The sequence below is a fragment of the Paramacrobiotus metropolitanus genome, unplaced genomic scaffold (genome assembly GCF_019649055.1).
Source record: "Paramacrobiotus metropolitanus isolate TYO unplaced genomic scaffold, Prichtersi_v1.0 Parri_scaffold0000003, whole genome shotgun sequence".
NCBI classification, from domain to species: Eukaryota; Metazoa; Tardigrada; class Eutardigrada; order Parachela; family Macrobiotidae; genus Paramacrobiotus; species Paramacrobiotus metropolitanus.
The window spans coordinates 1,425,400-1,441,458 of NW_026570223.1; the positions used below are offsets into that span (position 1 = coordinate 1,425,400).

At 47.2% G+C, this 16,059-nt stretch overlaps 3 protein-coding genes across 5 annotated transcripts; 2 read left to right on the forward strand and 1 right to left on the reverse strand.

Annotated features, from left to right (window-relative positions):
* Window positions 1–9,621: 9,621 nt before the first annotated feature.
* LOC129593628 (uncharacterized) lies at window positions 9,622–10,697 on the forward strand. The gene is made up of 2 exons (XM_055490049.1): window positions 9,622–10,345; window positions 10,672–10,697. The coding sequence occupies exons 1-2, from the start codon at window positions 9,622–9,624 to the stop codon at window positions 10,695–10,697; spliced, it is 750 nt and encodes a 249-aa protein (XP_055346024.1).
* LOC129594618 (uncharacterized) lies at window positions 10,695–12,074 on the forward strand. The gene is made up of 2 exons (XM_055491370.1): window positions 10,695–11,981; window positions 12,064–12,074. Exon 1 carries the CDS (start codon window positions 10,801–10,803, stop codon window positions 11,911–11,913), a length of 1,113 nt encoding a protein of 370 aa, XP_055347345.1. The 5' UTR covers window positions 10,695–10,800; the 3' UTR covers window positions 11,914–11,981; window positions 12,064–12,074.
* Window positions 12,075–13,055: 981 nt separating this feature from the next.
* Window positions 13,056–14,605, reverse strand: LOC129594649 (BTB/POZ domain-containing protein 6-like). 3 transcript variants are annotated; one of them, XM_055491416.1, is made up of 5 exons: window positions 14,403–14,605; window positions 14,102–14,342; window positions 13,947–14,066; window positions 13,709–13,865; window positions 13,056–13,609 (listed from the first exon to the last, which is right to left on the reverse strand). In XM_055491416.1, exons 2-5 carry the CDS (start codon window positions 14,254–14,256, stop codon window positions 13,418–13,420), a joined length of 624 nt encoding a protein of 207 aa, XP_055347391.1. In that variant the 5' UTR covers window positions 14,257–14,342; window positions 14,403–14,605; the 3' UTR covers window positions 13,056–13,417. The 3 variants fall into 3 exon arrangements, with proteins under 3 accessions (XP_055347391.1, XP_055347399.1, XP_055347385.1); XM_055491424.1 differs by having other exon boundaries at window positions 13,947–14,015; window positions 14,102–14,605; XM_055491410.1 differs by having other exon boundaries at window positions 14,102–14,605.
* Between the last annotated feature and the right edge of the window lie 1,454 nt (window positions 14,606–16,059).

A 16,059-nucleotide genomic window follows, 5' to 3' on the forward strand; every position in this document is an offset into this window, starting at 1 on the left:
GGGCACGAGAATGGTTGGGCCCAGGACAGAGCCAGGACTGATGAACAGCGACGAAAGAGCACTATTCTCGGAAATACGAGATCAAGCCATAAAGCAACTGGATGCAAGCCATAAAGCAACTGGATGCAAGGAAAACGGAGCATGGTGCAAGGAAAACGGAGCATGCAAGGAAAACGGAGCACCCTCTTGCTTTATCACGTGGTTCGAAAAACGGAGCACTTTCGAGCCACGTGATAAGGCAAGAGGGCGGATGAAAGGTCGAGACACGCGCCTGCGCAAAGAGGTAGCAGAGAGTAGTCGTCGTCTTACTTCCGAACCACGCTCTGCAGATGAAGAAATCGAAGTCATCGAAATATCATCAGATAACAGCGTAATCGAATTCATAAACGATGACGAATGGACAGATACCGATTCCGGAGAAACGGATAAGCGAGTTATCGTCCGTCCTGAACCGAGACAACGGATGCCGGAAGGGAACAATCGCGTCATTTCCCGCAAACCAAGAGAATGGACTGCGGAAGAGAGAGCAACCTCTTGCCATCACGATTGGCACGACAGCGATGACCTTTCGATAGCGCGACCTCAAGAAAGATGTGCAAAATGCATGCAAGAAATGACACAAGATGACCTTTCGGAATGGCCGAAATGCAATGCAGCAATTGCACGTCATAATAGACAAGAAGAAAAAGAGGTCAAATCGATCATCAGAACACTTCCCATGCCGGAGCTGTCAAAAGCAACTTACCTTTGGCAATGTTATCGAGAATGGTTATCGGTAGTCAAGAACTACATCATCTCCAGAGGAAAGTGGCTCCATCATTGGCAGCAAGAAGCGGATAACTTCATTCCCGAAAAGGCGGATAAAAGCGACCCGTGGTATACAAACCCGATTACAAAGCTCGACAGAGAAAGGCGACGAGCAATGGAAGAGAACGAAATATGGGAGCAAGCGAGAGTTGACTTATTTTGGGAATTCAGAGTCAATTATCTATGGAAAGGTCAAGGACGAGCAATCATTTTCCCAATCGGACTCGGCACAGTAGTGTACGAATTATTTGACCTTTACCAGGCCTGCCTCAAAAGGGAAATTTAAGAGAATGGAACAAACAATGGGGCAAAATCCTCGAAGAAGTACCGATATATACAGGAGAAATCCCTGAATTAAAGGTCACGCGAAAAAGACGCGAACTCGGATTATTTGGCTATCTGAGAAAAAAGGTGACCTTTGCACCAGATCCAGATGGAGTGGAGTATCCCGAAAGAGGCGGAGATACTTGGTGCATGTATGAGACGGTACCGAACAATGACTGGACTACAGAAGAACTGATGGCAAATTGCGTCTTTATCGGCGATAAGAGACCGAAAGGTCACAGCACAAGCGCTGAAAAAGAAAGCGGCACAAGCGCCGAAGAAGAAAAGAACAAAGATAACGGCACAAGCGCCGAAGAAACCAAAGAAAGAGAACAAGAGGTCAGCACAAGTGCTGCTCAAGAAAACGGCACAGGCGCCGAAGAAGAGGAACCAACGCACACGGCGTATGAGTTGGCTCAGATGATCAAGGAACTGAACCAGGCGTTTCGGGATAAGGAAAACGGAATCCCGGTAACAGAGGCAAAAAGGCTCAAATGTCGCCGCAAGAGAAGAAAGCAGCGTCGTTAGTGGCTTCACTACAAAGGTCACTCGGTAACGGTGAGGAAGGGCCACCAACCGAGAAGAACGAAAGGTCACTAAACGCGATGCTGGAAGAGGAGCCAGAAAGGTCAGTTCCGAAAGTTGACGAAGGGTCACCTGAAACTGGCGAGGAAGGGCCGCCAGTTGGAAAAGCAAAAGGTCACAGAATACCGCTCAAGTAGATGATAGCTCGGAAGACGATGAAAGGGATAGGTCACGAGCAAGGATTCGTGCAACACGAACAAATCCGAGGATAGCAGCACGAAACGGACGAAAGTCCAAGGAAACGGACAAACCTCTGCCCGAAAAGCGAAAAGCGAAAAACTTAGCGCTTCCAAGGATGAAGGCGATGACCTTTCAACAGAAAGTGAAGACGAGGGCGTCGATGAACGACCAATCGGAAAAAGGAGTGAAGGTCAAGCGCTTGAGGTTAATAATAGCAGCGAATCCGACTCGGAATTCTCGAGCACAAGTGACAACTCGACCACTTCTGAAGATTCTGGAGTGAGTGACCTTTCGGATCAAGAAGATCTGCTTGACCTCGACGAAGACGATGAAAAGAACGAACAACAAGAGAAAGAGATCATTGTTCGAAGAATTAAAGTGCAGAAAGCAAGAATCCCAGAAGGAGCGATCAAGGTTTACAGCGATCAACGAGTTAAGCTGAGACCAAACCTTGGCACTCGCGTGAAGGTCAAGATGGGCGTTCATGTGCCACGGAATCAGAAGCTGATGTATACAGCAACTCCTCAAAAGGATAATGAAGTCCAACCGAGAACGGGAGTCACGGACCATAACGGCACTCGATTCGAAATCATTATCGAAAACCGAAGCAAAAGCCGAAAGACCGTAAGGAAGGGCCAATTTCTCGGTTACGTAGAACATTACGAACACCTCGAGAATGTAAAGGTCAACTCGGCTACTGTCGTGAAAAACATCCTTGAAGATCCCGAAGTGGACGCAAAGACGAAAGAAGAACTGAACGACATAATTGAAAGATTAAAGTTAGGACCAGACCTAACTGAGGAACAAAAGAATGACGTGCGAAACGCATTTTGGGAGTTTTGGAAAGTTCTCCCCACGTCAAAGAAACCGTATGGCGACGTCAAAGGGGTAACGCACACTATTGACACAGCCGATGCCAAACCGGTTAAATGCAATCCAGCAAGAACAAGTTGGAAAGGTCGTGAATTCATCACAAAGCACATCGAAGAGATGCTACAGCAAGATGTTATTGAACCATCCGATGCGGAATGGAGTTTTCCGGTCGTACTCGCCGCAAAGAAGAATGGCGACGGAACTATGGGAACAAGATTCTGCGTCAATTACATTTTGCTGAACAAGCTGACGAAAAAGAACAACTATCCACTGCCGAACCCAGACGAACTGCTTGACGCATGCGCGGGAAACAAGTACTACGGCAAGATGGACTTACAAAGTGGCTTCTGGCAGATCCCAATGGATCCAGCCTCGAAAGATAAGACAACTTTCGTCACGCAGGACGGAATGTTCCGTTTCAAAAGAATGCCTTTTGGAGTCTGCAATGGACCTGCGACCTTTCAACTTTGTATGGATAAAGTCTTGTCGAACGCAAAGAGAATGGGATGCGTTTTCGGCTATATCGATGACGTGATCTTCGCAGGGAAGACCTGGGAGATCTTCATGCAGAACTTAAGGAACGTCCTCCAAAGTTTAGTCGACGCAGGCTTCACAATTAAGCCGACGAAATGCGAATTTGGCATGCGCGAAATGGGATTCCTGGGGCATATCCTCAGCGAGAATGGTATTAAAATGGATCCCGAAAAGGTCATGGCAGTTAATGGCCAAAAGAAACCGACAACTGAACGGCAGTTAAGGTCATTCCTAGGATTAGCGAACTATTACCGAAAGTTCATCCTTGGATACGCGCAAAAGACGGCGCATCTCTACGAATTGCTAAGACACGATAAGAACATCAAAAGAGATTGGTCGGCAGTCCATGATCAAGAATTCAATGACCTTAAAGAAGCACTGTGCAAGGATCCAGTATTGAAGAAGTTCGATCCGACAAAGCCAACAGTGATCGAGTGTGACGCATCAAAGGAAGGGCTAGGTGCGATCTTGTCCCAAGATGGACATCCCATTGCATACGCAAGCCGCGTTTTGCATGGAGCGGAAAAGAATTACGGAGTAACAGAATGGGAATGTCTGGCGGTAGTCTTCGCCGTCAGAAAGTTCAAGTCGTACATCGACTACTCCGAATTCACAGTGAGAACGGATCACAAAGCTTTGACGAATCTCTTAAGATCGGAGTCGAACAAGTCATGCATGAATCCCCGATTGACAAGATGGGCATTGGCACTACAAGGTCACCGATTCAAGATAGAATACAAGCCGGGCAAATACTGCGACAATGCAGATGCCCTTTCAAGAGCGCCAATTGAAGGTCCCACTTGCAACGAAGAAGAGTACGACGAAATCCCAAACTTCGAAGATTACAAGAACGAACTCAACAGAGAAGAACCTCCGATTGAAGTTTGGCAACTTTTCGTGCAACTAGCTGAAGAAAGGGAAGAAAGGCTGAAGGCCGACATGAGAAGGGTTGTGTCGGAAGAGAAAGAAAGCGGAGATATGCGCTCGAGCATAAACGAAGCAGAGCGTAGTCGTCGTCTTACTTTCGAACCCCGCTCTGCTACCAAGATAAAGGTCAACAGAGTGAGAAAAGAAACTTCCGAACGAAAAGATGGAAAGGTCACGAAAGATGGTCAGAAAATGGTAGACCAGAATGACCTTTGTGAAGCAGAAATCCTCTCGGAATACATCCCAGAAGAGTGTCCCATCAGACTGCTGAGATTCCCAAAGAAAATCGAGAAAGGTCACAAGCCTCTTCCGAGATGCAAGGTCATCAAAAATTGGAATGAACTCAGCACTGCAGTAGTCCGCATCGTCAACCTCCAAGGAGACGAAGAAGAAGAAGATGATACGAATTTGCAGTTGCGGAATAAGCAGCTAAAAGATCCGCACTTGGCAATGATCATCGATGAATTGGAGCACCTGCAAGACGCAGACAAAAGGTCAAAGTTTGAGACGCATTACCAGTTATGGAACGGCATACTGTATCGCGTCAAAGACCAGAAAGGAAGACTGGAAAGGACATATGTGGTACCGCTGCAAATGAGAAGGGCAATCATCCATGCACTGCATGATGAAAAAGCAGCAGGTCACCTTGGTTTTGAAAAGACGCTGACCGCGATCCGGCTCAGGTATTACTGGGACCGTATGAGTACGGATGTCAAGAATTACATCCTCGCGTGTCAAGGATGTCAGTTCATAAAGACACCAAGGAAGTGTCCGCCTGGAAAGCTCCAAGAGATCAAAGTCGGACATCCATTCTTCAGAGTCTATGCGGATCTGAAAGGACCTTTACTCCCAACAAAGAAAAGGGGATATAAATACATCGCGGTCTTTATCGACCAGCTGACGAAGTACGTCATAGCGGAGCCAATGAAAACAGCCACCGCAAAAGAATTCGCAAAGGTTTTCGTGAAACACGTAATCTTGGTGCACGGAGCGCCCCATATCCTCCACACGGATCGCGGAAGACACTTCACCGCAGAAGTACTGAAAAAGGTCACCAACGTGTTTAAAATCAAACACACGTTTGGAACAGCGTACCATCCTGAGGGCCAAGGACAGGTTGAAAGACAGATGCAGACCATCAGCGATGGACTGTCGCAATACCTGAAAGCGGGAAACGAAAGGAAGTTTAACAAATATCTTCCCTACGTCATATCGGCAATGAACCGTGCAGTACATGCAACGACGGGGTACTCAGCGTACTACATGCTTCACGGGAGAGAAATGACCATGCCAGAAGACGTAGTGACGAAGACGAACGTTCCTGACGACTACGGTGCACCAGACGAATGGGTCGAAACCATGAAAAGGAACTTGACCTTTTCAGAAGAAGTGGCGAAGTGCAACATCAAAGATGCTTACGAAAAGCACGCGGAAATCTACAACAAGAAGAAGTCAGAGCCGCAATTCAAAGTCGGAGATCGAGTCTTAATTAGACTCCCGAAAGATACAAAGCAAGGAAAGAAGGAAAATCAAACTGACTTCAAAAACAAATACGACAAAGTGTGGAAGATTCTCAGCTTTCCGAGACCGAACGAAGTCGAGGTCATCGAGCAAGATGCGGTGAAAGAGCCGGACTTACGGGTCGTTTCGGTAGATCGTCTGAAATCGTGGCACCCGCCGTTACCGGTCCAGAAAGGTCAAGCTGAAAGGGCAGCTTCGGAATCACCTGAGAAAGGTCATGAAATTGCAGAGCATGGCTCTCATGCTTTCGAACCACGCTCGCGTAACGACATAGCAGAGCGTAGTTGTCAGCATACTTCCGAACCACGCTCTGTACCAGCTATGGCAGAAGAGCCGAAAGAGGCAGAAGAGCCGAAAGAGGCGGAAGAGCCAAAAGAGGCGGAAGAGCCAGGAACGAAAAAGAGAGGAAGAAAGAAGAAAGAGAATAAAGATTTCGAAACACCAGTGACAATGAAGCTGAATCAAGAGGCAGGAGACCTCGAAGCAGAGCATGGATCTCAAGTGGCGCCTAAGTCAAAGCTTACTCTCGAACCACGCTCTCAAGTAGCAGAGCATGATTCCAAAGATGCTTTCGAACCACGCTCTGCCACCAACGGCAAGAATGACCATTCAAGAGCGGAACAGATAAAAGCCGTCAAAGAACAAGCCGACCAACTTGGCCAACGGATCGCGAACGAAATTGAGAAGCGAAAGGTCAAGAAAATGAAGAAAACTCCGAAGCCGACTCCAGAACAGATTCTGAGAGGAGAAGTCCAAGACGAAGATGAAGCCGACAAAGCATTACTTGATCGGATAACTAAAGGACGAAAACAAATAAACCCGAAAATCAGGCTTATAGGAGTTTATGATATTAAGACTGGAAGTTGGGACGGCGTAAAGGTCATCAGAAATAAACCTGCTAATCGGAGTCATTTTCGTTGTCGTAGTAGGTTTGTTTAACGATAAGCTGAAAAATGGAAGGTCAAGGCGGCAGAAGTTATTGGAATCCGGGAACGCCGTCATCGACGAGCGGAACGATTCAGGACCCGGACTTATATGACGATTCAATGAATACGGAGGGAACATACGAAGGGGGATACGACCTGTCTACTACGTATCAACAACCCGACGTGGGAATGAGCTCGAACACATGGGGGACTTACGGCACGCAGGTCGGGCCCCAAGGGCAAATGATGCCGAATCAGATGATGCCAAACCAGATGATGCCAAATCAAATGATGCCAAATCAGATGATGCCGAACCAAGGAATGATGGGACAGAATTTCCCATTCCAGCAATTCCCACAGATGTACGGCCAAAATATGCCCATGATGAACCAGGGTCAACCGATGCAAGGTCAGTTCGGATATGGAGGAATGGCCCCATTTCCGAACCAGATGCAGGGATTCCCAAATCAGATGCAGGGATTCAACCCTCAGCAAAGTCAAGGGCAATTTCGAACACCGAAACCGTCAAGAGGTCAACGTTACCCGGGAGACAGACAAAACACACCGCGAAGGGGCGGTCAGTCGTCTATTCCGAGAGCGTCGACGAGTGGCCAGGGAACGAGAATGGAGATCCCATCACTTACACCAGTCCGAATCCACTCGCCAAGATCGACTGGAAGTATCCCGTGGGCAGTGTTAAATGCACCCAGATTCAACGACCCGATCACAGAAACGGATCCGCAGTACAACATTGTAATGGATCCAAAGGTCACCCTCACAGAGGAAGAAAAGAAGGCTGTGGCAGAGTTTAATGAAAAATGCCGCGAGTTCGTCCAGCTGCATAACGATATCAACGATAATCAAGATCAGTACAGGACAGCTCGAAGAACTCACAAGATAACCAGGGGAACCCACCTCCACATGAAACTGGATAAACATGAGGCGGAAGAGTTGAGAAAAGAAAGGGGTGTTGAAATCAGAACACTGAAGAACAGTAATCCAGTGTTGCGCAACAGGGAATGGCCAAGCGCAGTAAAGACGATACTGATCTTCATGAACCTCATTCCCCCGGAACCAAAAGAAGAAGAACAGGAGAGAGGAGTCAAAACTCCGGCCGAGGAAAGCCCCACTAAGGAAGAGCATACGGCCAAGCGAACGAGGAATGACCCGTTTCAGCCACCGAGTGACCCGTTGGTAACTCGAGAAAGAGAACTGTTGAGAGAAAGGGATAAACTCGACAGAGAAATTATGGAATTGAGGTCTCGTACGACATCGGCAGTACAATCAGGATCATCGCGTGACAGCCCGGCGAGAGAAACTAAACCGAAACTGAAATATGAAAAAGATTTTCTCCCGGTGGAGGAAGGTCACACCAGTCAAGAAGAAAAACCGAAAGGTCATCCTGGCGCGAGCACGCGAAGGGGCGCAGCTCGAGAAACAAAATGTAGATCGCACACCAGAGTTTTCCGGCTTAAAGATAAAACGGAAGGAGTAGTCAGCGCATTCCTAGTCCATAGAGACACTGATCAACCAATTCCATCAATGGGGGAAGGAGCTGACCGAGCCGCATATCAGCTGATGTGCAAAGAAGCCAGCGATACAGCAGAGCAAGCGATTGTTGAACTCATTAAGTCAGAACGCAATAACCCGACCATGATAGGAAGAATCCTGAGAGACCTGTTGAGAGAAACAGCATTCAAAGAGAAGGCGAATATCATGGTCACAATTGACGCGAAGGGTAGAATGGAGAAACAACTCTATAACCCGCAAGGCGAAAAGATTGATATGCTCTCGCATGGAGCATATCCGGCGTCAGGTGCGAAGGGGCACGAGGCGGAAGAAGAAGGAGAATGGGAAGAAGATGTAGAAGATGAAGAAAACCCGCCATACAGAGAGACGGTGTGCAGAAGTCTAAAGGTCAACTATCACATGGCGGACGGAGATGAGGGATACGTCCACGGCTTTATCATCGACCCGACGACCTATATGCCGATCCCGACAGCAGTTGGATACCCAAAAGATCCACCGATCGACAACAGCACTGACATCGTTGAAGGCAGCACACGAAAAAGCGACGCAAGGTCATGCTGCGGAAGAAACAGCTAAAGGTCATCAGACTTCAGCGCAAAGTGGAGTCGAGGAGAAAGGTCATCCGAGCTCAAGTCATGGAAAGATGGGGCAGCCTACTGGATCGCAACTGCCGGTACAGGCTACACAGCAAGTGCAGTCTCCATCGCAGAAAGAGGAGACGGACGACGAGCTAAACGAGAGTAACGTCCAGTGGATGACAATTTACGCTGCGATCGGTGCAGCCCCGTCGAGAGAAATGGATAAGACGGATATTTCAAAAGCAGTCGGCGACGCCGGAGTCAGCAGGACACAAGTCAACAAGCTCATAAAAAGAGCGTATAAAGAAGGAAAAATCGGTGTACGATACACGAACACGAATCAACCGAACTATTACATTCCTCCGGCGGAAGAACAACGAAAGCAGAGACCGAAACCAGGTCCCCAGGCTTGGAAGGACGCTTTGACTCAAGATGCCATGCAGAACATAGGCGGGACTAACGGGTTCACCGCAGAAGACCTCTCCAATTACATGGCAGTTCAGTATGATTCCGGCCAAGAAAATATGAACGGGGATCGATTCAAGATCCAGAACGCGTTGGACAGTTTGGTCAAAGACGGAACCATCAGAACATGGAAGAAGGATGGAGTCGACCAATACGACTGGATCGCGAAAGCGTAAAACGGAAGAACATGTGTGGGAGGAAGGTCCACCACACAAAAAGAAGAATCAGAATCAGGAAAGAGAAAGAAATGAGCAGACCGCAGTTCTCAAATTACTTTCGAACCACACTCTGCAAAAAGAGTTGATTTAGCGAAGGGGCTAAAGTACTTAGCGAATGGGCTAAGATGGGAAAGGTCACCTATACGGTTGAGAATGGTACAGGAAAAGCGCGAGGCAGAGCGAAAGCGGCTAGAAGAAAAGGAGAAAGCTGCGGCAGAGAAGGGTTTAGCCGAAGCAGCTAAAGGTCACGCACCTACCCCATTCGCGATATTGAAGAAACAAGATGAAGGAGAAGCAGCTGTAATCAGACAGTCGCTGATACAGCAGATTGACATCATCTTGCAAGATCCTCTCGCGGTATCGAAAGAGGAATACAAAATCTTCCTGGATGAAAAGGTCAACCTGACGAAAGGAAATAGACCGTCCCAGGTTATCAAAATTGCGATTGAAGAACGAATCGACAGGATGAGAAATTTCCGAAAACGGGAGAAAGATGTGGTTGAGGCCCTTCGGAACTTCAAGAAAGAGGAGTTCAAACGCCCAAAATCGCCTCAAAGAGATGATCGCAACCGCGGCTATGAAAGGTCATCAGACCGCTCCCGAGAAAGGTCATGGGACAGACATCATAACGACCGATACAGTGGATACGCGAGAGATACGCGCACGTCGGAGCAAAAGAGAAGGGATGAAGAACGTATCCGACGTGAAAAAGAACAAAGAGAAAAGCGCCGCCAAGAAGAAGCGGAAGAAAAGCGCTTGGCGGAGGAATACAGGAAAATCAACGAAACCTGTAATAGGCAGCAGGAGAAGGAACGGGCTGCTAAGGAAACGCAAAATCGCGATTTACAGAATCGAGAAGGAAGAAGTGAAGGCTCGAGTAAATCAACATCCTCAAAGGGGCCATATGATCAAGAGTGGGTCCAGGATAACCTGAACATGGCTGATTATGAGTTTGGAGACAAATCCTACAACAGCAAAAGGTCATCCAGCTCGGAAAGCCACCGCACGCCTAAGAGCCCGCGCAGAATGCAGTCAGTAGTCCATTCTGTTTGTTCAACGTTCAAGTCAGCCGAGAAGCAACCGGAAAAGCAATTAGACGAGGTCATGGAATGCAGCCCGTCATCCTCGAATGTCATTGAAGTTCACGGAGACGAGGATATGCGACCGTCAAGACGAAACATTATCTTCGATCTTGAACATCAGCTTACAAGCGCGGAGACGGCGAGTAATGTACCGCCAGAATCAGATTCAGAGAAGGGCGACCAGAAAGGTCAATCAAAGGTCACCGCTCCGAGGAGACATTCTCTCCAAACCATCGAGCTGGTATATGAAATGAACGACATCATGGAGCAAACGAACGAGATCTGCCGTTCGGTGGGCATCGCGCCAGATAATAAGGACGAATTCGACAAAGTTTATTGGCTTCTCATGAACTTGCGCCAGGTCATCAACGACTCGGGATACGCGAAAGAGTACGAGTATGGCCAATGGGAAGACCTGATCATTACGCAAGAATCGGCGAATCTTCATTATTTCCCAACGAGAGAATGTGGCCTCGTCAGTCTGATCGACCTGAGTCTCTTGGAAACACCGTTGGACACTCCTGATCCAACAGGAATGACGCAGTTCCAATACAGAGACATCAAGGAAAGACGACTCCACGTAGCACAATTTGTGTTGCGACATGTGAACCCGGCGTTGAGACTCCTCGCAGGAAGGGCTGCGTTAGGATTGTTGGTCAAACCAGATTCTCCGCCTGATCATCGCGCCACGATTCAGAAGATTTTTGCAGCAAGGCTCGGCCATTATGAATCGCATCACCAGCTGCGAAAGAGCGCTCAAAGAGGTATAGAGATACCGCCAGCACTGACCGCGCAAGTTATAAAGCTGGGAATGCCTGTTAAGAACTTTAACTCCTCGGAAACGGCCAAGAGGCAGCTGAAGGACGTCCAGAGAGCAATGAATTTCGACGAAAGTCTGAGACGTCAAGCGAAAATGCATGCCCACCGATGTGCGGAAAGAATCAGAATCACGATGGGTACGAGATTCATCCAGCCATCCGACTTCGTCTATGATTTCATCCAAGAAATCAGCGTAAATAGAAGCAGCTACCGTCCAGAGCTTGCGAGACAGCCGCAGGAAAATGAAATGAAACGAAGAGGACGAAGAAACCAACAGCTGCATTTGGACTATGTCGAATTGTGCAAAAGGTCACGGGATAATCCATACGATGAAGGATTAAAAGCGCGAATGGTCGACGCTCGAGATCATCTGATCCGTATTCAGCGCAGACGTGACCGAAATCGGCACAGTGGTGCTAGCAGCCGGAGCGAAGGAGACGAGCTGCCTGAGAGGCAAAAGGAACCTCGGGATCGAACGTCTGATCAGAACGAAAAACAAAGACGTTTCGATCGGAACCGCGACAATGGTTCAAATGATCAGTGATGACCTTTAGGGCATCGCTGATGTGCTAGTTACGGCCATCAGTCGGCAGCACGAGAATGGTAGTCAAGGTACAGTATTAGGGCGAAGGAGACGCAACTTTTTGAACTGTCATACCGTTCGTGTTTTGTTGTTTTCAGAATTTTGTTGCAGGGGATCAAGGCGATCTGCAGTATGGGGGAGTTACGGAGGTCATCCGGCCCTCGAAGCAGGAAGAGTAACGGCGTTAACCGGCCTTCCTCATTACATTTAAACGTCACTTCTAGAGTGTAGTTGCGGCCTACTTAGTCGGCACACTCTTAAGGAATGTCAGAAGCCACAAGGGTGAAAAAGAGAAAGAGTTCAAGAAAATAGGGGTAAAACTTTCAGATGTTGAGGTTACGGCGATAACCGGCCTCAGAAGAAGAGGAGTTACGGCGTTAACCGGCCCTCGAACCTGGTAAGGAAAGAAGAAAGGTGCGCGTCATTGGCACTAAGAGAAAAGAAAGGGAAGTGCGACGAAAGAAAATGGTTGAAAACGAATGATGACCTTTGCTAGGGAGGCAAGCAGAATTGCTTGAAAGCCAAAAACCGGCTAAGTTCCTCCATGACCTTTAATACGGAACTCATTATGGAAAAATGGATGACCTTTTGGGATCGTCACGGCCCAAACGAGTCGCACATCAGAAGAGAAAGGGATGACCTTTGAGAACTTCACTGCTCAACGAGTCATCAATCAAAGTTCAAAAGAATGACCTTACCAGGGAGGAAGCATTACGCTTGTCTTTCAAGACGTCCCTCCATGTCCAAGAGGAAGAATCTCATTTTGCAGAAGTCGTACTTGATACGCAATTATTCCAAAGATGAAGCAGCAGTATTGAAAAGTCGTACTTGATACGCACCTATTCCTAAAGCGGATCTCATTTGTGATGGTAAAGATTGCTCAAAAGAGCGGAATGGACCAAAGCGGATTACGGTTGACAGGACCCAGTGACCTTTAGGAGTCGGAGGATCCTAGTCGTTTTGATAATGAATTCTGTTGATATTTTTTTACTGTTTTTACTTTTGTTTCGAGATCTCTTTATTCACACATGTAATTGGAATTTGTGATGTTAAAAGGAGATTAAATCTCGATGTTTTATTAATCACACAGACGAGCCGTCAAGGATCCCAAGGAATTGGATGTGGATTTGCTTCGACGGAGCTCAGCCTCCCTCCCAGAGGCATGTGAGCGCAGGCGTACATGCGTACACCCTCGCTTTGGCAGTCTGTTGTGTATTCATTGCGCGCCCGCCTTACGCGTGGCGAAAGCATGGTGTTCTGCGCGCACCCGCACTGTGTGGCGGCTACGTGCGCATTTTCCTCGCTTGCTGCAGTCAGCAATGCGGAGTTGTCCACGAGGAAATTCTATCGAATTTAGTCTGGTTATAAATTTCTAGCAATCACGCCGTTTCTCGCTTTCTGTAGCGTAGGCGTATTTATAGCATTGCTAGTCTTTTTGGTAGGCAGAATTCCGTCAATTCTGTTCCTACGCGTGAACCTTCATCAGGTCCACGCTCATATTATGTTCCTCGGCCGACAGTGTATTACGCAATAGAATCATCTCGAGCATCTCCTTTCCAACGGCCGCAAAATCTCCCAACGCGATGACATCGTCCGCGGATCGGTCGATGAACTGCAGACAACTCTCTGCAATCTTTTCAGCACGACGTTCAACGCCCTACAACCGATATACAACCGTATAAATATTAGGCTAGAATGATCGTACAGATATAACAGGGATAGGACTAATTTAAGCAATTACAGAAGTTTGACCAACATTTTTCAGGAAAATCAGACAGTTCTCCGTATTCAGCTGGGTGCTAACGAATTCACAGCACTTGTCCACTAGCAGCGGCACTTCGTACTTGTCCGCGCACAGCAGTGTCTGGATGACGACGTCCACACGCAGATCGACCGTGTCAGTGTACAGGAAACTGCAGTCGAGTAAATACAGTCAGGATGTACTTCTGCGTAATCATAATATGTTGATAACCAACGTTACGATAATCTCTAACCTGAGCATATTGGCAAACGCATCGGGAAGAACATCCGGAATGTCGATCACCTGGCGTTTCTCAGGCAGACTGCCATAGAACATGGTATAGAACACGGGGCTACGTTGACACAGTACGTGCCTGCAAAGCAACAGTGAATTCCCGTCAGTGCTTACTTGTGCACATCGAAGGCCTTCACTGGCCCGAAACATCGTCCGACTGTGAACTGCACGTCACTGAACTCTCCACTGTCCAGAGTACGCTTCATGCTGCCGACAAGCCCCAGTCCGGATCGCTGACGCCGTGTGGAACTTGAGGGATTTGCCGACATGATTCTGATGCCAATCCAAATGCAAATTCTCGCGAGAAAGGATTGTATTCTGTCACACGACTGAGGCTCCGTGAAGGCACACAAAACTAGCAGATTTGAAATTTCATAAATTTTATCGCGATATGTCCAAACTTGCAAGTACGTACTGCGCTTGGAAGTAAATGTCAAAGGAGAAACACTGCGATCTCAAAAGAGAATTTGAAAATTTGAGCATCGGATCGGAATATCCCATTTAGCCGGACTAACTGAAATATGGGTGGGACCTTCGGCTAAAAATCCGAACAAGCGTTACTCCGATATTACTAAGACAGTAAGACTTGCAATTTTAAAAAAAACGGACGGCCGTGTGCAGTCGGTTATTTGTAAGATTTCCCAAGCATCCGCAAAGAGTTAAAATGGTGCAATGCGATTGGTTACAGTTTTGCAGTACGTACTAAATTTTTGACTTGATGGACAAATACGACGAACGATCGGCTGCGTCTGTGTCCGAACTCCGAAGTGTTGTGTACCGAACTCCGAAGTGTTGTGTAACAATGCTGAAATATTCGGATTTTTACAAATTTATTTAACTACCGTCGTACGCGTACGGTCACTAGAAGCTTTGCAGAATCTGCATGCAACACTAAAGTGCAACTGCGACGCTTTTTGTGCTTATATACGAGTTTACCAGCAGTCAGTAACATTTCGTCACTGTGTTCAAGGAAACAAAAAATGCAAAACATATTTCCGAACATGGGCAAATTATTTTTAATGGTGTTCACGATTCAGCTGCACGTTTGGAACTAAAAAACGCACTGATATTATCTCGATCGATAAATATCAGTTTTGCCCATGTTATCGGTTGTCGTTAACGATCGGTTCCTTCTTTAGTTTGGTTCGCTGCTGCCCTTTCTCTGACTATCTGGTCTAGGAGGCGTTCCAGTTCCAATAGACTCTCCATCGTTACCTCGCACCGCCGACCGGTCGAAATGATCGGCATGCCAAAAACAACAATAAACCACAAACGATTCTAATGGTACAAAATGAATCAACATTCCCTTCCTTCTTTTATTCCTAAATGATTGTTTATTCTGTGTGTACTGTTACAGAGTGAGGCACTGATGGACCCGACTGTACATGTACTAAGAGGTACCTTGTACCTCTGCTTTGCGCTTAATTGGTCACCGTGTCTCAATTACTGTACTCGTATTAAAAGCTACTAGTTTTTTATCATCCGTGAGTTCTGCTTCTGCCTTGTATTAAATATAGGGGGGATTTAACTGCTAATTGTAAGGCCAGCACTCCCTGTATTTGATGCCGTCACCCGCCTGGATGCCGTCACCAACAACGTAAAACTCCAGCCGGGTGACGGCAGCAAGTCAGGGAGTGCTTGCCTCAGCAGTTGAATTCCCCCTTTTTTACATTATAGCTGCGTGCACGGATAAACACCTTATAGCTGGGTGCACGGGTGACCTTTTTGGGGTCCGCACGGGTGTTGGCTGTGTGCACGGGATTCCTGCAAGGGCGCTGGCTGCGTGCACGGGTCATTTTCTATTTCGCGAATTTTTTGAATAATAAAGCGCTTCAAAGTTCAAATGTTTTTAAATTCCGTTTTATCGTCGATTTTTGGATACGCAAATATTGTGGAAACCTTAAGGTATTTTAAAAAAGGTTTTTTAAGATGCATGTTCCAGGGCTACCAATGACGTATGTATATTCCATGAAAAATACACGTGCACCATTCTCTCATGCGCATTCCGTCGGGAGGGTTAAAAGTCTGACTCAGAAACATTATTCTCAAGATCTGAGTTCTGATAACTCATC

Coding starts and splice junctions, on each gene's coding strand:
- LOC129593628 (XM_055490049.1), top strand. CDS start 9,622: ATGGTACAGGAAAAGCGCGAGGCAGAGCGAAAGCGGCTAGAAGAAAAG. Junction 10,346..10,671: donor AGGAAGAAGTGAAGGCTCGA/GTAAATCAACAT, acceptor CTTGAACATCAG/CTTACAAGCGCGGAGACGGC.
- LOC129594618 (XM_055491370.1), top strand. CDS start 10,801: ATGAACGACATCATGGAGCAAACGAACGAGATCTGCCGTTCGGTGGGC.
- LOC129594649 (XM_055491416.1), bottom strand. CDS start 14,256: ATGTCGGCAAATCCCTCAAGTTCCACACGGCGTCAGCGATCCGGACTG. Junction 13,866..13,946: donor GCGTTTGCCAATATGCTCAG/GTTAGAGATTAT, acceptor ACTCGACTGCAG/TTTCCTGTACACTGACACGG. Junction 13,610..13,708: donor GTCTGATTTTCCTGAAAAAT/GTTGGTCAAACT, acceptor TATCGGTTGTAG/GGCGTTGAACGTCGTGCTGA.